This window comes from Melozone crissalis, unplaced genomic scaffold (genome assembly GCF_028551555.1).
Source record: "Melozone crissalis strain CALT ecotype California unplaced genomic scaffold, PUWL_Pcris_2 ptg000092l_1, whole genome shotgun sequence".
Taxonomy (NCBI): domain Eukaryota; kingdom Metazoa; phylum Chordata; class Aves; order Passeriformes; family Passerellidae; genus Melozone; species Melozone crissalis.
Window position 1 is genome coordinate 2,033,449 of NW_026535869.1, and position 20,850 is coordinate 2,054,298.

A 20,850-nucleotide genomic window follows, 5' to 3' on the forward strand; every position below is an offset into this window, starting at 1 on the left:
GTGCTGTCACAGCCTGGCCCCGTGCCTCAGTTTCCCCGGGTCAATCAGAGCCAGGGGGGCCATTGGAGGACAAAGATTTTCTTCACCCTCAACTCCGTTTCGCTACCCCATTCACAGGACAGCCGAAACTCCCTGATTCAGATTCCTCACACATGGGGACAGACCCAGGGCTGTGACAGTGCCCTCCTCCCGCTCCCAGCCCGGACGCTCTGAACTTTTGCACATCCTTTTCTCTCCTTCATTTGCTGTCCCTGCAGCATCCCCGTCCCCCGGCAGAAGGGGCTGCATCCCTCCGACCCTCCCTGAGCCTCTCCAGGGCCGGGCTGCAGGTTCTCCCGAGGCACAGCATTCCCCCTGGGAATGCCCCTGAGCCGCTCCAGGGCCGGGCTGCAGGTTCCCCTGAGGCACAGCTGGGCTTCAGGTTCCTCTGAGGCACAGAATTCCTCCTGGGAATGCCCAGGCACCTCTCCCACTGCCCTGAGCCTCTCCAGGGCTGGGCTGCAGCTTCCCTTGAGGCACAGCTGGGCTGCAGGTTCCCCTGAGGCACAGCATTCCTCCTGGGAATGCCCCTGAGCCTCTCCAGAGCTGGGCTGCAGGTTCCTCTGAGGCACAGCATTCCCCCTGGGAATGCCCCTGAGCCGCTCCAGGGCCGGGCTGCACGTTCCCCTGCGGCACAGCTGGGCTGCAGGTTCCTCTGAGGCACAGAATTCCTCCTGGGAATGCCCAGGCACCTCTCCCACTGCCCTGAGCCCCCTGTGCTGGCCCCTGGTGCCATGCAGCGGCCCTTCCCATGCCCTCCTCCTCCTCCTCCTCCTCCTCCTCTGCATGGCTGACCAGCACGCCCCCCCCACAAGACTTTCCCAGCCAAACACACTCAGTGATTCATCGGAAATGATTAAGTTTTTTCCCCCAGGAGATCAGTTGCTTAAAATGGCAATGCTGGGCAGCGATAAGGCTGAGAGCCCTCGAGCTGCTGCTGGACACGGGAGGCCTCCTCCCTTTGCTGGGAAGAGCAAGTGCAGGAGGGAGCTGTGCCATCATCCACGGGATGCTCAGGAGCTGCTCTCCCGCCTCACAGCCTCAGTTTTGGGATGCTGTCACAGCTCGTGGCAGGAGCTCCCTGTTTGTGGTGGGGAAATCCACCCTGAGTGGGTACCCCGAGCTCAAGGACTCCCTGACAATGTTCTGACCCTCTCTCTCCCTCCCTCCAAAGGCAGGATGCAGCACCGGAGGAGCCTCAGGCTCTGCTCTCCTTGGAGCAGGGAAAGGGATTTTCCACTTGGCACAAAACACCCCTGAAATGCCACCCCTCAAATGAAGGAAGGAGGCCCACGGGAAAGCATCCACCAAAGTCAGGCAAACAAAGCGGGAGAGCTCGGCTGACATGCCCCTGGTGCATTTTGTTCTGGGTATAACTTTTATTCCGCGTTAAAAATAAAGCAGAACGTTGCTAAGAAAACCTCTGCAGAAAATTCCCAGCAGTTGGAAAGGGCACTGCCACTCCCTGGGGAGAACAGGCTGGGGAGCACGCCACCCAAAACAGGCAGGCAGCCCCCTGCTCCCACTGCACGGCTCTGCCTCCAGAAAGTGGAAAGTCCTTTCCACTTTGAACGAAACTCGAGCTTTTTCCCGCTAATAAATGAATAATTCTGGGGAAAAGGGGCAGGATTGGAAAACAAAGCATGCACAGATGGCATGAAATTTCCCTGCCACGCTGTGTGTGGCACCCGGCGGGCTCGGGGACGCTGCGTGGGAGCGTGGCAGGCTGGCCACCTCCACTCCCCTCCCTGCTGCCTGATCTCACGCCTCCTTGTTTATCTGCTGCCTTAATGGATTTGGCTGCAGTCCCCGCTCCCAGCCACGCACACACACCGTGCAGGAGGCTCCTGTGTGGCAGCCCCACGCACACAGCTGGGGAGGGGAAACAGGGAGCAGAGCTCTGGCCCCAGCTGAGGCACAGAGTATCTCCCACAGCTCCCACTCCCTGGCACTGCAGGGATTTTGGTGCCCCCACAGCTCCCAGCACTCTCCTCCTGCCACCTCTCAGATGAGGCCGTGCCCGGGCAGGCAGTTCTGCCCCTGGCAGAGGTGAGGCTTTGCCAGGCCCTGGCACAGCTGCTGGAAATGTGGGATGCACAGGACCCTGCCCAGGGCAGGGCTGATTTCCCGGCCTTATCTGAGCATCGCAGGGCGCGGGAATGATCTGCAAGTGTGCGATTGCATTTGCCTCCTTCCTCTGGCTGCTGCTGGGCCTGGATCTCTGCAGCCAGAGGGGAGAGATGGCCAGCACAGAGCCAGGCTGGGGCTGTGCATCCCAAAACATACCACAGCTCTTCCACCACCTTTTCCTGCCCTCCCAGACAGATCCCTGCTGCTGTGGGGACCTTGGGACGCTGCCAGAGGGAGCTGGCCCAGCGTGGGCTGTGCCTGTGCCTGTCCTGACCTGCAGCTCGTGTGTCCCAGGTGGGACGGGGGCCCTGTGCCTTCCCTGAGCCCTGCAGCCAAGCCCAGAGGGGCTGGCGTGGGCTCTGGGGGGTGCTTGGGGTGCTCTGTGCCAGCTGCCCCAGTGAACCCTCACCAGTGCCCATGTGCTGGCCCTGGTGCCCATGGACTGGGGGCTGCCCCTAGTGCCCATGAGCTGGCCCTGGTGCCCATGAGCTGGCCCTGGTGCCCACGGGCTGGGGCCTGGCCTGGCCATGGTGCCCAGGGCTGGGGATGGCCCTGGTGCCCATGAACTGGCCCTGGTGCCAATGGGCTGGAGTCTGGCCCAGCTCTGGTGCCCATGAGCTGACCTTGGTGCCCATGGGTTGGGGGCTGGTCTGGCCATGGTACCCAGGGCTGGGGGCTGGCCCTGGTGCCCATGAGCTGGGCCTGGTGCCCATGGACTGGCCCTGGTGCCCATGAGCTCACTCTGGTGCCCATGGACTGGCCCTGGTGCCCATGAGCTCACTCTGGTGCCCATGGGCTGGGGGCTGTCCCAGCTCCCTGCAGGTCTCTGGGTGGATGCAGGGCAGCTGTGCAGAGTGGAAGCCTCTGGCTGCGTCCAGCCAGGCCTGCACCTCCTCACACAACACCGTCAGGGCCGCCGGGGGCCCTGTCCCCGGGGAAGGGATGGGATTCAGGCCAGCTCCGAGTGTTCCCACACCACCCAGCAGCTCCAGCTGCTCCCCTCGCCCTCGGGGCACCTCCTGCCAGTCCCTGCTGCTGCATTTTGGGGGGCTCCGGGGCTTACACAGGGCTTTGCACTCTGGGGTGAGTACAGGCACCCTCCTGGCTGCCCAGTCTTTGGTTCTCTGCTCCCTGAGGTCACTTTGGGGTACCCCTGCCCTGTCTGCGTTCACCCCTGGGAGCTCTCTTGGAGTTGTGTGTCCTCCTCAGCTGGAGGAAAATGCCTCCCTCCAGCCCCTTCCTCCTGGGCTTGGCTCCCAGCAGCTCCTTTGTGTCTCCTCTCTCCTTCCTCTGCTCTTGTGCAGGGCCTTTCTGAGGGGATTATTAACCATGGCTACGGGGCCTTTGTTCAGGAGGGGCTGGAGGGGAGCCTGGAGGAGCCGCGAGGGTGGAGAGAGGAAGGACAGGAGCAGAAGGGGGGAAGGAAGGTGGGGTGAGGAGGGGGGGGGAAAGGAAGGTGACATCTGGATGTCTGTCACAAAGGAGAGCGACTTTTGGAGCAGCTGTGCGGGGGTGGCCGGGGCCCAGCGGATGCAGAGCGGTGGCAAAGCCCCAAAAAGGAGCTGAGCTGGCAAGGGTCACCCAGGCCAGGGCACAGAGCTCAGCATCCTGCCCTGGGGACGGTGCTGCTGCTGGCAGAGGACACAGGCAGCACCCCAGAGCTCCAGGGCTGTGGTTTGTGGCTCACAGGGGTGGCAGGGAAGGCTGTATCCTGGCTCCTGAACCCCATCCCATCACTCCATCCCTTGTGCAAACTCCCTCTCCAGCTCTCCTGGAGCTCCTCTAGGCACTGCAAGGGGCTCCAAGGTCTCCTCCTGCTTCTCTTCCCCAAGCTGGACACCCCCAGCTCTCCCAGGCTGTCTCCAGAGTAGAGCTGCTGCATCTCCTGAGCATCCCTGTGGCCTGCTCTGGGACTGGTGGGACAAAGTGGGAATGAATGTCTCCCTCCCTGCTCGCAGCTCCCTCGCTCCTGCCCTGGAGCTGAGTGCGGGGTGGATGGACAAGGACAGCTGGGCCACGCCTGGGAGAACCTTATCCAGCTGAGAGCCGTGCCAAGGAAGGCACGGGGACAAGGAGCCCTCTGCTCCTCCCAGGGCTGTCACTGGATGGACATCCCGGGGCTGCAGGAGCCCCGGGCACAGAGCAGGTGCAGCCCTGGGACAGGCTGTGACAGCCACGTCCTGCCCCGGCTCACACCCGGGCTGCTCACGTCCGTGTCCCAGCCTGGGAGCGCTGCAGGCACGGAGGGAGGGCAGGATTTGGGGATGGGCTCGGACGGGGCGGCCGGGGGAAGCCAGGAGTTATTTATAAACCGTTCTTTTCCTTGGGAGCCCTTCCGAGAGCATCTCCCCCAGCGGCGGCCGGAAAACGGCCCCATTGTGCTGGCGCCGGCGGGACAGGGCTGGGCACTCACCCGGGGCTGGGCACTGCCCACACAATGGAGCAGAGATGGATACAGGGATGGGCACTCACCCGGGGCTGGGCACTGCCCACACAATGGGGCAGAGATGGGTACAGGGATGGGCACTCACCCGGGGCTGGGCACTGCCCGCACAACGGGGCAGAGATGGGTACAGGGCTGAGAACTCACCCACACAATGGGGCAATGATGGGTCCAGAGCTGGGCACTGCCCACACAATGGGTCCAGGGCTGGGCACTCACCCAGGGCTGGCACTGCCCACACAAAGGGGCAGATGATGGGTCCAGGGCTGGGAATTTACCCACACAATGGGGCAGATGATGGGTCCAGGGCTGGGAATTTGCCCACACAAAGGGGCAGATGATGGGCCCAGGGCTGGTCACTCACCCACACAATGGGGCAGATGATGGGTCAGGCTGTGGGGTCTGCCATGGGCTGCCCAGGGCACAATGAGGGGTCCTCTCCACGCTCATCCAGCCCTTGCCAAGTCACGGCTGCCCAGGGGAGCGGGCAGGAGGAGCAGCCCTGCCCTGTGCTCCCTCTCACCCGGCTTTTCCGGCTCCGTGCTGCCGAGGAAGGGAGGAGAAGCCGGGATGGGGACGCAGCATCACTCCCTGGGCCTGCCTGCAGGGATCTCTTCCTCTGGCTGTGTCTGCAGGGCTCCCCCGGGGTGGCTCATTAGGCTCATCTGCAAGCAAGCCTAATTAGAGATTAGCCCCGGGCTAAAGGCCCGGCTCTGGGGGAGCCCCTCTTGCAGGGGATCCCTTTGGAGGCCTTTGGGAAGGTTCCCTGTGGAGAGGGCTGGGGGAAGCTGGGGGCTGGCTGGGACAAGGCAGCAGGCAGGGCACAGCCCCACCAGGGCCCTGGGGAGCCGTGGGGCTGGGCCGGCCAGGGAGGAATTCCTTCTTGCACGACTTTCCCATGGAAGAGGACTTGTCTTTCCCAGGGCTGTCTGGCCGGGCTCCAGGAGGAGATAGATGTCCCAGCTCCCATCCAGAGCCCTCCAGGAACACGGCGAGCAGCCCTTGTGCTCCTGCTCAGGGTGAGCGGTATGATGGCAGCTGTGGCTGCTGGGGACAGGGCTGGGCTCCCTCCCTGCAGCTCCAGCTCCTTCCTGAGGGCTCTCCCCAGCAGCTCCGGGTGTTCCCTGCCCGCAGGGTGCGGAGGATCCTTCAGCTGCCCCTCCAAGGCCGGAGGAAGAGCGAGCCACAGCGCGCTGGAGCGCAGCCCGAGCGGGGCCGGGGGATTTTCCGGAGCGGATGCGGCGCAATGAGCCATTGTTCCCTCCCGGGCTGGGCAGGGCTGGGCAGGGCCGGCCTGGGGGCAGCCGGGGTGAGGCAGGGCCTGGCAGGACCGTGCTGCCTGCCCCGGCCTCTGGGGGCTGCCACACGCCCTGAGATCTGCAGGGGAGGGCACCCTGGGCATGGTGCCCGCTGCTCAGGCAGCTGGGAGCTCACTGGGAGCTCACTGGGAGCACACTGGGAACACGGAGAGCAGACTGGGAGCTCACTGGGAGCACTGGGAACACACTGGAAGCACACTGGGAACACTGGGAGTGCACTGGGAGCACACTAGGAGCACACTGGGAGCACTGGGTGCACACTGGGAACACGGGGAGCAGACTGGGAACACACTGGGAATTTTGGGAGCACACTGAGAATGCACTGGGAACACACTAGGAGTGCTGGGAGCACACTGGGATCACAGGGAGCACATACTGGGAGCACATGAGAACCCTGGGAGCGCACTGGGAGCACACTGGGAGTGCACTGGGAGCACTGGAGTGACACCAGCGGGCCCCACACTCCATAAATCCCCTCGGGATGTGCCCAAGGACCAAGGGAGGCAGGATGAGACGCTGGGGCTGGGGAATCCCCCCAGGCTCCGGAGAACCCCTCAACCCTGGCACACGCAGCCCTGGAGCTGCTCCCTGCCCCCCTCTGCTTCCAGATGAATCCAGAAGGGCTCGGGGAGGGCTGAGGCGTCCCCTGGCTGCTGTTTTTCTGGAATGCGAGGTGAGCTCAGCTCGGTGATGGAGCTGTGATGCAGCAGCCCCGGGGCCGGGCTCGGTGCCAGCCCCGGGGCCGGGCTCGGTGCCAGCCCCGGGGCAGGGATCGGTGCCAGTCCCGGGGCAGCGCTCGGTGCCAGCCCTGCCGGTGCTGCGGGACCCGCACTCGTGCCGGGCTCTGCGCCCTCAGGGTGGGCTCGGGGGGTCCCCGATGGCAGCTGAGCCTGTGCCCGATGAGGATGAGGAGGGCAGGGGGCTCACAAGGAGGGTACACCCCGTGTACTGCCCGCAGCTCCACAGCTTGGAGTGCACCCCAGACCTCCAGCGAGCGCATCAAGAGCCAGGGACTGTCCTTGTGAGGAGGGGTCCCACCCCAGCCTGGCTGCCAAGGCACATCGGTGGGAGCTCTGTGTCCCCTCACAGCCCCGGGAAGGGTTTCCATCCCAAGGTTTCCCCACTCTGCTCCAGCCGAGCCACTGTCCCAGCCTGCGCTGCCACCAGGTGTCCCAGCCCCCTGTGCCTCTCTCCTGCAGGGCTGGACATCCCACCGGGATGGGAGCGGGCAGAGCTCCCTGCGTCCCTCGGATCAGCCCTGCCATGGAGCCACGACCCCTGAGCGCTGCAGCCCCCGGCCCAGGTGGGAGCCCACCGGGGTACCCCGGCACGGTGGGAGCGGGGAGGGCGAGGCAGGTGCACAGCCGGGGGCAGGGAACGAGCGGAGCACGCCCAGCCCTTGGCTCGGCTCTCCTTTCCCTTCTCCTGTTTGGGAAAGCGATGAGAAACCCAAACATTACCATAAATGCTGAAAGCATCCTGACTCCGTCACGGGCGGGCGCTCCCTGGGGATGCGGCAGCGCTGCCTCGGAGCCGCAGCGCCAGACAGCGCGACAGAGCCCGGGCACGGACAGACAGACAGACGGACACGGATGTGCCATCCCGGCCCCTGCGCTGCTCAGGGAGCCGCCTGCAGGAAGGCGGCCGGGGCTCCCTCGGGGTTGCTGCCTCCCCCCTCGGCCCCACGCTGGCCGGAGCCTCCCGGGCTGCTCGTGGCTTCCCCGTGGGTCATCCTGCCCCTCGCTCGCCCTCTCCTTCCTTAAAAAGCCTTGGGCTTCAGGGTTGCACTTTCCTGAGCTTGTCATCGCCGTCAGGGCAGCAGGGCAGGGCCGTCCCCTGGGGCACGGCAGAGCCAAGGCTTTGACAGCCCCACGCCCTGGCTGGGGTCCAGCAGGACAGGCAGGACCTGCTCCAGGGCTGGAACCTCGCTGTGAGCCACGGCCACGGCTTTATGTTCAAACCTCCTGCAGGAAACTGCTTGGCCGGGTGACCCTGGGCTGACTCTGTCCCCAGCAGGCCCAGGGGATCCTGCTGGCACGGGCAGAGCTTCCCTGTGCCAGGGCTCAGGCTGGCACAAACCCCACTCATGCATGGCCCCTGCTGTTGGTGGGATCCCCCCGTGCTGTTGGAACCAACTTTGGGGGGCTGATACCAAGCCCTGCCCATCCCTGCACTGTGCTTGCTCTGTCCTGGCTCCTGAGCCCCATCCCTTGTGCAAACTCCCTCTCCAGCTCTCCTGGAGCTCCTCTAGGCACTGCAAGGGGCTCCAAGGTCTCCTCCTGCTTCTCTTCTCCAAGCTGGACACCCCCATCTCTCCTAGGCTGTCTCCAGAGCAGAGCTGTTGCATCCCCTGAGCATCCCTGTGCCCCCCTCTGGGACTGGTGGGACAAGGGGGAACAACTTCCCACTAACAGGGGGCAGGGTTACCTGGTGTACTGGGAAGAAATTCCTCCCTGTGAGGGTGGGCAGACCCTGGCAGAGGGTGCCCAGGGAAGCTGTGCCTGCCCCATCCCTGGCAGTGTCCAAGGCCAAGTTGGACTGGGCTTGGATCAATCCGGAATATTGGAAAATGTTACTGTGCCGTGAGCTTTTCCTCTTTATGTAATGGTCGGGCAGATCCACCAAGAGATCAGGAATTGCATGGACAGTCTTCATTCATGCAGTTAAAACTGCAAAAACGGATCTGGCTCGCGGTGAACGCTCCGGGCTAACGGGCGCTACTGGGCCTTTAAACTACCTCAGTGGGCGTGGCCTCTGCTGACAGCCACGCCCCCGCCGCATCCTGCGAACCGACCAATCAGCGGCGAGTCCGGGCGGAGCCCCCTCGGCTGATTGGCCGCGCTCCGCACGGCGGCGGCTGCCAAGATGGCTGCGCCCATGGCGGAGGGGCCCCGCGGCTGAGCAGCCGTACGGCCCCGCGGGGACCATGGACGTGCTGTTCGCGCTGCTCCGCGGGCTGCGCCTGCTGCTCGACCTGCTGCTGCTGGTGCTCGACCTCAACTTCTTTCTGGTGTCCTCGCTGGTGTCCGCGCTGCTCTGGCTGCTGGCCGCGGCCTCCAGCCTGCCCGCGGCCGCGGCCGCCGCGGCGGTGGCGTGCTGGGATGCGCTGGTGCTGGTGCGCGGCTGCTGCGGGGCCATGGAGGGCATGCGGGCGGCTGGGCACCTGGTGTCGCACCTGGCGTCGCACCTGGCGCTGCGGGGCCGGGAGCTGGCGCAGCGCGGGCTGGGCGCCGTGCTGGGCTGCGGGCAGGCGCTGTGCCGGCAGCTGTGCGAGGCGCTGGCCATCGGCTCCAGCCTGCTGATGTACCTGGCCAACAGCCTGGTGAACGTGTGTCTCATCGGCGCGCAGAACCTCTTCACGCTGCTCGCCGCCCTCTGGGACTCGCTGGCCGGGCCCGTGGTCCGGCTGGCCGAGCTGCTGGCCGCCTTCCTGGCGCACGTGTCCAGCGGCGCCATCGCCGTGTCCATCCTGCTGTGGTCGCCCTGCCAGATGGCCTTCGAGCTGCTCTGCTCCGCCACCGAGCTCTTCATCAGCGTCTTCTTCGTCAACGTCTACGGCCTGGGCTTGCTGCTGCTCATCGTGCTGGTCAGCGCCTTCGCCTTCAACCCCGGGCTGCTGTGGACGCTGACGGGGTACCTGCTGGGCCACCTGCACACGCTGCCCTCACTGCGCCGCCTGCACAGGGACGCCTGGCGCCTCTACCAGGTGGCCGCGCTCAGCCTGGGAGTGGCCGTCACCTCGCAGCCCTGGCGCAGGCTGGTGGACTGGATCCAGCAGGTGACCAACTGGAGCCAGGGGGGCAGGACGGGCAACCGGGGCAGCGAGCAGCGACGCGCCGTGGGTGCCCCCCGAGCCCCGGCCGCCGACAGGGTGACGCTGGGCCAGCTGCTGGCCGGGCTGGAGGAGCGGCTGGATGCAGAGCAGGGGCCGCAGCCACGACCTGCTCTGAGCCGTGCTGGGGCAGGGCAGCGTCCCCAGACAGCCAGGGAGGAGCCAGGCACGTCCTGGTGGAGGTCCCCGAGGAAGCAGCGGCTGAACGCCACGGCCGGGAACGCCGAGGGAGACCCCAACAACGACCCCTGGGTGCTGCTGAAAGAGCAAGAGGAGCGTAAGAAATGCGTCATCTGCCAGGACCAGACCAAGACAGTCCTGCTGCTGCCCTGCAGGCACCTGTGCCTGTGCCAGGAGTGCACAGAGGTGCTCCTGCAGCAGGACATCTACCAGCGCAACTGCCCCCTGTGCCGCCAGGTGATCCTGCAGACCCTCAACGTCTACCTGTGAGCCCAGGGGAGGCTTGGGCTGTTTTTCCCAGGAGGTCAAGAGCACCCCTGTCTGCACTTCCCAGGGCTGCCTCGAGCAGCTTCCAAAGAACTGTGGATGGTGCTGGAAGGGCAGAACGCTGCGGGGTGTCTGCTGGTCACATTTGCTGCCTAACTAGGTTGTAGCTCTTGCTAGCAAGCACAATACTGATCTCTGCGGCGGGCTGGAAGAGTTACCTGGTTTTTTGTTGACAACTTTTGCTGTTTCAGGGCCTGTTGCCTCGAGCCTGCAGCCTGAGATCCAAAGTAGAGCGCAGAGAAATGCTCTGGTCCCTCCTAGCCAAAGCTGATGGAAGGTTACAGGCTGTGCTCTCCTGGCAGTCACAGGGGCTGGTGCAAGGCAAGGGAGGGTTTTTTTCTAAGGTTTCACTAGAAAATTACCTGGCAGGCTGCATCCAGGCCTGGAGGAGCTCCATGGGAAAAGGGAGGAGTGCCCTGTTTGCAAGGCCCAGGGAGAGCCAGGAGCACACTCGAGTTGTTTAATGTTTGCTGAACCTGGCTCTCAGCTGGAGAACAGGTTTTTGGGGTACTTCATCACCCCAGGGCTTTGCTTTTTGAGGGATCTCTCTTGCCAGGACAGCGTGGAGCTGCGATGGACCCTGCAGAGCTCAGTGCTGCTGCTGCTTCCACGCATCACCTATGCAAGACTAGCAAGCACACACCAGGTTACCTGCATGGGGGGCCTGCAGGGATCACTGCTCCTCCTGCAGGGCTGCTGGTGCTGCCTGGGGAGCTGAGGAGAGGCCCCCAGGCAGTGCTCCCAGCCCTGGCAGCAGCAGCAGCAGCCCAGCTTTGAGCCAAGGCTGGAGAATCCTCTCCAAACCCCACACATCTGCAGGCTAAGAGCGCCATGGAGCAGGGAGGGTCACTCCAGAGCTTGCTGGCTCCTTCCCAGGCTGGGCTGGCTTCAGGGAGGAACTCTTTACGAGAAAAGGGAGCACCCCAAAGCTCTTGGGAGCTCACAGACATTCCAGCTCCAGGCACAGTTTCTGCACATCCACGCTGTGGATCTGCAGCTGTGCGTGGAGCAGCACCAGGACCACGGATAGCTGGGGTTGGGGTGGGCCTGTACCTTTGTTTTGTCGTGTTGTCTGTCACCAATGTAGTTACTTCCACTCAGAGGTGTCCCCTGGAGTCCAAGGCGTCCATCCCATCCTGAGGTGGCTCATCCCAGCTTGGGCAACCAGCACCATTCCAAGAAATTGCTGGGCTGCGGGAGGGCCTTGCACTTAAAAGCTTTTCCTTTCCCAGCTGCTTGCCTGAGGTCAGCCACACGCCACAGCCAATTTTGGCTGGAGCCAGAGCAGAGAGAGCCTTGACTCTGGACTGCAAGCCAAGAGCCTGAGGGCAGCTGGCATGCTTCCCCTTCTGTTTTCCTTCTTGATTAGCAATTTAAGCCAAAACAGAGGCAGCAGAGAGGGCCAGGCTGGGCTGGGAGATGCCTCTGAGCTGCAAGGCTGAGCTCTAGCAAGGAGCTATCCTCTTGTTGAGTGGCTTTGCTCAGAAAGGCACTGCCAGGCGTGGTTGCTCCCACATTTCCTGGGAGCTGGAAGGATTCCTGGCCCAGCCAGGCTCCTGAGCACTGATGGGTGTTAGAAGGGCTCTCAGCTGCCTCCACTCCACTTCAAGGAGATGCAGAGCTCCCCATTGCTCCAGCTCTTGTCCCTGTGCCTCCCCACTCACCTGCCTCGTTCAGCTGCCACCAACACTTGGCGGCAGCCAAACCCTCACCAGAGGAGTGTGAGCCCAGGCTCTGCCTGTCCCAGGCACCTGCAGAGGGGTCAGGGAGCTCCATCTGGAGTCACTCAGAGTGGGATTGTGGCCCTGCTCCACAGGCAGCAGCATTCCCTTGGGACCAGCTCGTGGATCAGGGGGTGCAACGTTCCCTACATGAGTTACAGGCTGGGGGGGGAAAGGACACCTCCCTAAAAGTGCAGTTTGTTCCCTTAACCCCTTTTTTTTATATTATTATTATTATAGCAGTCACGCTTGTTTGTTTAGGGCCTGTTTGCTGTTTATAAGAGAAGGCTTTGCCTTAAGTTTAACTCTTTGCACTATGGACTAGATACTGAGCAGATTAAAATCTCCTTTACCAAGAGCTGGCTGCTGCCTCATTCTTGGGAATGGATTTTTTGGGGAAATGTGTGTTTGGGTCTCCTTTATCCACCCCTGGGCTCCATGGAAAGCCCATCCCTCCCCTCAAAGGGCCAACATCACCTGCAGCCTCAGGGGTGTTTGCCCCCACAAAAGCAATGCTGTGAGATACCTGGAGCCAAGGAAAACCCAGCACCCAGGAGATGAATTCACACCCAAACCAGCTCCTCAGAGCTGGCAGCCCCCAACTCCTGCTCTGCCAACCCAGGTGAGAGGAGATGGTTGTGGATACACCACACCAGGGGACAGGGAGGAGAGGCTGGGGGCTCCCAGTGTGTTCCAGGCTGGCAGGAACGTGCTGGGACATGTTCCTTCCCGTTCCTGCACATTTCTGCTGCCTCAGACTGTCCCTGGGATGGAGGCAGGGCTGGGTCTTGCCTTGCAGAAAGGCTCAGGGCTACCCTGATGCATTTGCTGCACAAGGAGCCGCTCCCTGGTTCGGGTCTGAGCTCCTGGCAGGTTCCTTTGTGCTTTTAAGCACTCTCTGCTTCCCCAGCATCCTCATAAATTGTGTGGGAAAACGGCTCAGGACCCTGATGGGCAGAGACTGCAGCAGTCCTGGCTTGCCCTGCCCTGGCAAAGTGGCTCATTTCAATCAGGATGGGAACCAGGAGAGGGGAGGCCAGAAAGAGGCAGATATCTGCTCAGGCACAGGGAGCAGGGCAGCGCTGGCAGATGTGTGATAACCGGGCAAATGACGCACTTCTCCTGCCCCTAGGGTGTGACCCGAGGCTGCCTGGGCACCTGGGGAGGCTGCAGAGGGGCAGGAGGGTGGGATCAGCAGGGGCATGGCACAGGGAACGTGCCCTGCCCTGCCCTGCCCAGGCCGGCTCTCCCAGCCGGCAGCCCCGGCAGGGGATGGGGAGGCTGCTCGGCCACCCCAGGCCACTGCAGCGCAGCTTTCCCAGCGAGGACAGGCTGTGCAGGACACGGCCCTCCCCCGGGAGCCATCCTGCACACGCTTGGCTCCATCTCTGCTCGAGCAGCCGGCGATTGCGGGAGGAAAATGCAACCAGCTCCGAGCTAATGGATAAACTCCCTGAGCCCTGCCTGCCCTGGCGCTTCGGGACTGGGCCGCTCCAGGAGAGAAGATTTGGGGTCCTCGGGGTATTCCCTGCTCCTGAACATGCTTGGGAGGCTCCCACACAGCCCAGCAGGCTGCTCTCAGCTCATCAAAGCGCCCAGACCCTTCCCCAAGGAGGGAGGAGGAGATGCTGCCGGGTGCCCTGGTTTGGGAACACTGGGGTGGTCGGTTCTGGCAGCCCGCTGTAAGCAGGAGCCTCCAGGCACCGGGAAAATCCTTTTGTCATCCCAGCTGCATCTCCCGGTCCCCAGTGAGCGGCTCGGCACAGCCTGGGGACAGGAGGCACCGATCAGGGAGCGGAGGCACAGATGGGCACAGCGGGAGCGGGGATGATGATGATGACACCCGGCCCGCAGGGAGGGAGGGAGCAGCTGAGGAGCAGCGGCAGAACCGCGGGGAGCTTTGGGCTGCTGCGGGAACCAGCCTGGGCTCTCATTAGCGAGGCAGCACGGGGAGCATCATCAGCTGCCCGGGCTCAGCAGCGACCCCGCAGCCTCAGGGACACCGAGGGCACCCAGGCCGGAGCGGCGAGCTCTGTTCTGGGGACAGCAGAGTTCCCGATGTCTCAGTAAGATGAGACTCTCCTGCCCCTTTGAGCAGCAGGATTTGATCAGCACCTCCCACCCCTGCTCACAGGGACGGGTCTGATGCTTCATCCTCCTGGACGCCTCTCCAGGACGTGGGGTTATCCCAAGGACATCCTGAAGGAGCCGGTGTCTGCTCTCCTGTTTTTGAGCCTTTTTTTGGGTCGTTTTCTTGCCCAGCCCACCCCCATGTGAGCAGGATTGTCCCTCCCCTGCCATTCCCAGGTTAAGGGTGTCCTTACCAGCTCAGCAGTCCTGGAGATGTCTGGGAGTGTTCCCTGCACCTCGGCAGTGATGGGGCCTCTGAAGCTGGGCCATAACCAAAATTTGGGTGGAGCAGGAGCCCTCCAAGCCACCCTTCCATGCCCTGACACCATGTGCAGCTGTAGGATCTCAAACACGATCCAGTGATTTCTTTAATCTCTGGTGCCTGCTGACCCCCTCAGGTGACCTCGCAGTGCCAAGGACACGAGTGCTGCTCTGAAAAGAGGCGCTGACATTTATTTCTGTTCCTAAAACACCCACAAAGCAGCCACAAAAACCTCAAAAGAAACAACAAAACGACCCAACTGCTGCCTCTGTCAGCTGCACTCAGCACCTGAGGGCTCAGCCTGGCTCTTATATAGCTCCTCTCTTGTCCTGGCTGAGGGATGCTGGCCCCTCCCTGGCCTGGGCTCTGCTGGGGCAGGGTCTCCAAGCTCTCCTAACTGGGGGAAGCTGGCAGAGCTCATCAAAACCACCTGGAGCTGACTAGGAGCTTGTCAGAGTCTCCTGCGGCTCCCTTTTCCTTTTCCTTTTCCTTTTCCTTTTCCTCATCCTCCCTAGGCAGCAGCAGACACCCTCACGTTCTCACAGGGGATCCCCCGATCCCAAATTGCCCACACAGCCAAGAGCACCCCAAAGGCAGCAGAGCCCAGGAGCTGCCGTGGCTGCCAGTGCTGATCCTGCTCCCCCACATCGTGACAGGGACCAGGGAATGCTCCCAGCCCCCACGCACCTCTTGCAGAAAATTCCCTTTCCTCCTCCCAGAATAGCCATCGATCTGCTCTGCGGCGCTGTTTGCCCCCTGAGCAGCTCTGCTTGCACAAAAATCCATCTCCGGCCCAAACAGAGACTTCTGCTGCAACCCCACCCCTGCAGCAGAGCCCCCCTGCCCCCCAAAAGGGACACCCAGGTCCCCATGGGCTGGGGGTGGCCCGGACAGGCTGCAGTGCTGTGCCCATGGTCCTCAGTGCTGGACTGGGGTGGCACTGGGTGGCACACGGTGTTCTTATGGCTGGTGCCAGCTGCTGCAGCCCCTGGTGGGCAGGCACAGGGGTTTGCCCATCCCGATGGGCACAGCTCTATCCTGGGGGTCCGTCTGGCACAGATGGGGGGCAATGGGGGATCCGGGGCAGGGCAAGGGTGGCCGTCCCGCTGTGTTCGGGTTCCTGGGCTGGGCACGGCCAGGAGAGGAGCCGGTCCCAGCTGGCGCCCCACAACCGGGCAGGGCAGCGCGCCAAGCCCATTAAGGGGTTCGGCCGCTGGCCAAGAGCCCCCTCCCCGGCTTGTTCCCCTCAGGGACCTATTTTGGGCAAGGAATGAGGAAGCTCTTCATTGCCCTGCTAAAAATAGCGACCTTTCCCAGCGGCGGGTCACCGCTTTCACACTGGGGCGGGGGGCTCGGCTAGCCCCGTTCGGGGACCGAGGGCCACCCCCGGACAATGAGCTCCCTCCGGGGTGGCCCTGGCAGCTTGGGGACCCTCCCATCCTCCGGGGCTCGGTGCTCGGGGGGACCCGGGGGCGCTCCCGAGGCTCGGGGAGGCGCCGGGGGCGGTCGCAGCGCCGCGCTCACGGCTCCAGGACGCCGATGCCACCATCTAGCGGCTCTCGCTGGCCCTGCGGGGACATCCCCGCACGGTGGGCCCGGCCCGGACCCCCGGCAGGGCTGCGCAGCCCCCTGGGGGCGCAGGAGGCAGGCGGCACACGCGGAGCTGAGCATCCTTTATTGAGGGGAGGGATGGGGCACGACCCCCGGCACCGGCTCCCGGCCACCCAGCCCGGCTTGCCCTGCCCTGGGGGTGCCCGAAACAGCAGCGAGCTGCTCCAGGGGTGTTCCATCACCCCCGCCATGGCACAGGGAGCGTTTCTGTGCCCCGAGCAGGGCAGGGGTGCTGCTCTCGGGGAAGGGAGCCGAGGGCGAGCTCAGGCGAACACGGCGGAGTTTTGCCAGTAGGAGTAGACGAGGAAGCCGGTGAAGGTGCTGTCCGTCTTGACGCTGGCGTAGAAGCCGATGTAGTCCCCCACGCCCACCTGCACCCACACCTCGTCCTCGGGCTCCAGGCGGACCAGGGTGCCCCCCGAGAGCGAGGTGGGCTTGGGCCAGTTGCCGTAGTACTGGAAGAAGGAGGCGATGGAGCGCCCGTTCTTCATGATGTCGAACTGCAGGCTGGTGCGGTACACGGTGGCGTGCACGGCGAAGTAGTAGAGGCCGGGCACCTCGCAGGTGAACTTGCCCGTGCCAGGGTCGTAGTGGCCCTGCTCGTTGATGAGCACCACGTCGAAGAGGATGGGCTGGTCGGCCAGGGGAGGGCTGCGGGACTCGGAGCGCTTGGCGCTGAAGGCGGAGCGAGGAGCGACAGCGCACTCGCCCTGGGCTCCCTTCTCGCCGTGCAGCCCGTCCACGCCGGGGCTGCCCATCTCCCCGCGGGGACCTGGCACTCCTGGGACAGGCAGGAGGAGACAGAGAGTCACCACAGAGCTCCTCCATCCCTCCTGCCCAATCCCAGTTTCACCAGTTCCCTGCCACAGCCAGGAGCGCGGAGGCACAGCGCACTGGCCCTGGGCTCCCTTCTCACCGTGCAGCCCGTCCACGCCAGGGCTGCCCATCTCCCCGTGGGGACTTGGCACTCCTGGGCAGGCAGAGGGGACAGGGTCACCTCTGAGTCACCACAGAGCTCCTCCATCCCTCCCGCCCAATCCCAGTTCCATCAATTCCCTGCCACAGCCGGGCACTGCATGGGAGGTGTGTTCATTTAGCTCAGCATCCGCAAATCGTTGGAGGAACCCTCACAGGTTGGGGGAAAGCCCAGCTCAGGAGCCAGGGCAGGAATGATGTAATTCCTAGTGGTCCCTCCTAAAGCAGGGCTGGAAGAGAGGGGTGGCATTGGGGTGGGCAGGAGGGGACAGGGTCATCTCTGAGTCACCACAGAGTTCCTCCATCCCTCCTGCCCAGTCCCAGTTCCATCAATTCCCCGCCACAGCCGGGCACTGTGAGGGGAAGCAGCACGAGTGGGGAGGACTGGGTGGGTAAATTTTGCTCAGCATCAGCAAATCATTGGAGAAACCCTCACAGGCTGGGGGAAAGCAGGAACGATGCAATTCCTGGTGGTCCCTCCTAAAGCGGGGCTGGGAGAGAAGGGTGGCATCGGGGATGGGGACAAATGCAGCTTCCCCAGTGACAGGGAGCTGCTGCCTTTCACAGAACACAGGGGCACCACAGGCAGGGCCAAAGGGTGATGGTGGCATGGGAAGGGCATTTCTGCAGGATTCATTCTCCATCTGGCAGTTGTGCCAGCACACAGGACTCACCCCCTGGCATGGGGTGCTCCCCATGGGTAGGGAATGGCAAATCCCGCTCCCCAGCTGGCATCTCTCCCTTCTTACCAGGAGGGCCCATGTCGCCCTTCTCCCCTGGCATGCCCATGGCTCCATCCCGGCCGTCCCGTCCGTCTCTGCCTGGCAAACCCTGCCCTCCGTGCAGGCCCGGGGTCCCTGGGATGCCCGGCTGCCCCGAGCACAGCCCAGGGATCTTGTTGTCTTCGATCTGCAAGGACCTGCTGATGAGCCCGAGGAGGAGGAGGAGGAGGAAGAGCTGCTTCATCTTGTCCTGGAGGGGGGCAGAGAAGGATCTCAGCTCTGGGGACCACAGTGAGGAGGGTTGGGAGTGCTTGGCAGGGAGTGTGGGGGGTCAGCAGGGGACATTCCCCCCTTCTTTTCCCTTCACCTTTTGGGCTGCTCCCCTCAGCGATGGCCTGGTGCTGCCTGCACCTGCCACAGCATCCCCACGGCCTGTGTGCCACCACAGCATCCCCACGTGTGCCACCACAGCATCCCCACGGCCTGTGTGCCACCACAGCATCCCCACGTGTGCCACCACAGCATCCCTATGGCCTGTGTGCCACCACAGCATCCCCATGTGCCACCACAGCATCCCCATGTGTGCCACCACAGCATCCCCACGTGTGCCACCACAGCATCCCCATGTGCCACCACAGCATCCCCACGTGTGCCACCACAGCATCCCCACGTGTGCCACCACAGCATCCCCATGTGTGCCACCACAGCATCCCCATGTGCCACTGCAGCATCCCAATGTGTGCCACCACAGCATCCCCATGTGTGCCACCACAGCATCCCCATGTGCCACCACAGCAACCCCATGGCCCGAGTGCCACCACAGCACCCCCATGTGTGCCACCACAGCATCCCCACATGTGCCATCACAGCATCCCCATGTGTGCCACCACAGCATCCCTGTGTGCCACCACAGCATCCCCATGGCCCGAGTGCCACCACAGCACCCCCATGTGTGCCACCACAGCATCCCCATGTGCCACCGCAGCCTCCTGCAGCCCCGGGACAGCTCAGGTCGTGATTGGGGTGTGTCTTTAGGGCCGGGGCTGTGGCAGTGGCTCTGTATGTGTGGCTGGGGGCTCTTTGGGGTGGGCACTGCCCCACGATGCCCAGCCACAGAGGAACGGGCAGGGGATTTAGGGCTGGGGTGGGGTTGTTGCCTCTGCGGCGGCAGCTCGGGGAGCGCGAGGCTGTGCCCGGCCCTGCCCTTGGCAGCATCCCGGCTGCTCCGCTCCACCCCCGGCCGGCTGCAGCATCCCCGGGACCACCCCCGGCCGTGCCGGGACCACCCCCGTGCCCGGGCTGCCCCCAGCCCTTCCCCAGCGAGGGCTGAGCCCCGGGGCCAGCGCTGGCCCCATCCCCGCGGCCGTGACCCAGAAAAGCGGCTCTCTTCCCCCTCCACGACTGCAACAAAGAGGAAAAGGAGGAGAAAAGGAGGAGAGAAGTTCTCTCCTCCGCCCAGGCGCCGGAGCAGGAAGGCAGGGAGCCCCAGCTGGCCCCGGCTGGGTGTCCCCACTCACTGCGGTCCCTCGGCTCCTGTCCCGGGGCTCACCTCGCTGCTCACCGCTGCTGTGCAAGGGCTGAGGCTCTGCCTGGCCCCTTGGCTCTGACGGAGGCCCTAAGAGAGGCAGCCTCTCTCCCCCTCCTCCTCCTCCCCACGTCTCTCCTCCCAAACTCCAAAGGAAATCAAGGGCCTTGGGAGCCAAAAGCTACAAGACAAGGGGAAAAAGAAAAATAATCCCATGGTGTCGGAAGTGCTGTAAGCAGGGGGAAGGGAGAGCGCTGCAAACAGCCCAGCTGAGGGAGAGGAGGTGCAGGCTGGGCACGGCTGGGCAGCAGGGTGGAGGGGAGGAAAACAGGGAAAACAGGCAGCAGAGGGAAAGGAAACAAGGTAAAGGCTGAAGGAGGGAAATCCAGCAAGACAGAGAGAAATGGCAGAAAGAAGAGGGAGCTGTCAGGGTGTGCGGGTGCAGCACAGCTGAGGCCAAGGCACGGCAGAACACACGGTGCCTGGCAGTGCCAGCCCTGGAAGCACGCAGGGGAAGCCGCAGGATCCATCTGGGCAGTCCCAGCACGTTGGGCTGAGCGTGCAGGGCAGGTGGGAGGGCGGGCAGAGCAGGCTGTGCCCGTGCCAGCAGGCAGGGCTGGCCCTGGGGACGCCGGGCACGCGGCGAAGCTTTCGAGGCGCTCCCAGCCTGCCTTTAACTCGTTCCAGCGCCGGGTGCGGCCAAGGGACACGGTCACACGCTGGCCAGAGGGGCGGGCCTGAGGCTGGGGATGTCCCTGAGCCCGGCAGCAGCTGGGACAGGCAGGGACAGAAGGAGCTGGGTGGGCTCAAACCCCCCGGGCTGAGTGGCAGTGGCGGGTCCAGGCTGGGCACAGGGGCAGAGCTGGCACGAGTGGGTCCTGAGCTCAGTGACCCCAGCCAGGCTGGGGATTTCTCCACATGCTCAGGGCAGTGGGAAACACGATGGCATTGCTGGCTCTGTCCTCCCCATGCCAGAGCCTGCAGTGGAGCTGGGGACGTGGCCAGATGTTCCTTCCAGAGCTGGATACCTGTCACAGACATCTTTCTATGAAAATCTTCTCTTAAGATTTTTTCCTCCTGAGAAGCTGAGAAGCTCCAAGAACAAAATGTAAACAATGGTTATCTGCTGCTGTAGAGTGCAACAGGTGAATCTGTGATTAGTGTCCTGTGGATGTTTAGGTTTAGTGACCAGTCATGGCAGAGCTGGCTCTCTCTCTCTGTCCGAGCCAGCTGCCTTTGTTATCATTCTTTTCTTTTCTATTCTTAGCCAGCCTTCTGAGATAAAACTTTTCCTTCTATTCTTTAATATAGTTATAATGTAATATATATCATAAAATAATAAAACAAACCACCTGAAATATGGAGTCAGATCCACGTCTCTTCCCTCATCCTGAAAACCCCTGTGAACACGGTCACAGATACCCACGGGCAGGCTGGGTGGTGGCAGGGAGCCGCCTCTCTCCCAAGGCGTGAAGGGAGTGTTGTTTTTGGCCAGCTGGATGCTGGTTTGTGGCCAGGGGTGTTGCCAGGCTTGTGGCCACCAGGGTGGCCTTCAGCCAGCACAGCTAGCTCAGCCAGCAGGGCCACCACTCTTGGTGGCACAGGATCCCTTCCCTGCACCATGGGGCCACCAA

The 20,850-nt window shown here is 63.4% G+C and overlaps 2 protein-coding genes across 2 annotated transcripts; one reads left to right on the forward strand and one right to left on the reverse strand.

The window, feature by feature from the left end:
• The first annotated feature begins 8,801 nt into the window (after positions 1–8,801).
• On the forward strand, positions 8,802–12,347 carry RNF26 (ring finger protein 26). The gene has a single exon (XM_054291388.1). It carries the CDS (start codon positions 8,858–8,860, stop codon positions 10,211–10,213), a length of 1,356 nt encoding a protein of 451 aa, XP_054147363.1. The 5' UTR covers positions 8,802–8,857; the 3' UTR covers positions 10,214–12,347.
• Positions 12,348–16,095: 3,748 nt separating this feature from the next.
• On the reverse strand, positions 16,096–19,290 carry C1QTNF5 (C1q and TNF related 5). Its single transcript, XM_054291389.1, has 3 exons — positions 19,209–19,290; positions 17,719–17,941; positions 16,096–16,775 (listed from the first exon to the last, which is right to left on the reverse strand). The coding sequence occupies exons 2-3, from the start codon at positions 17,933–17,935 to the stop codon at positions 16,258–16,260; spliced, it is 735 nt and encodes a 244-aa protein (XP_054147364.1). The 5' UTR covers positions 17,936–17,941; positions 19,209–19,290; the 3' UTR covers positions 16,096–16,257.
• Positions 19,291–20,850: the final 1,560 nt, after the last annotated feature.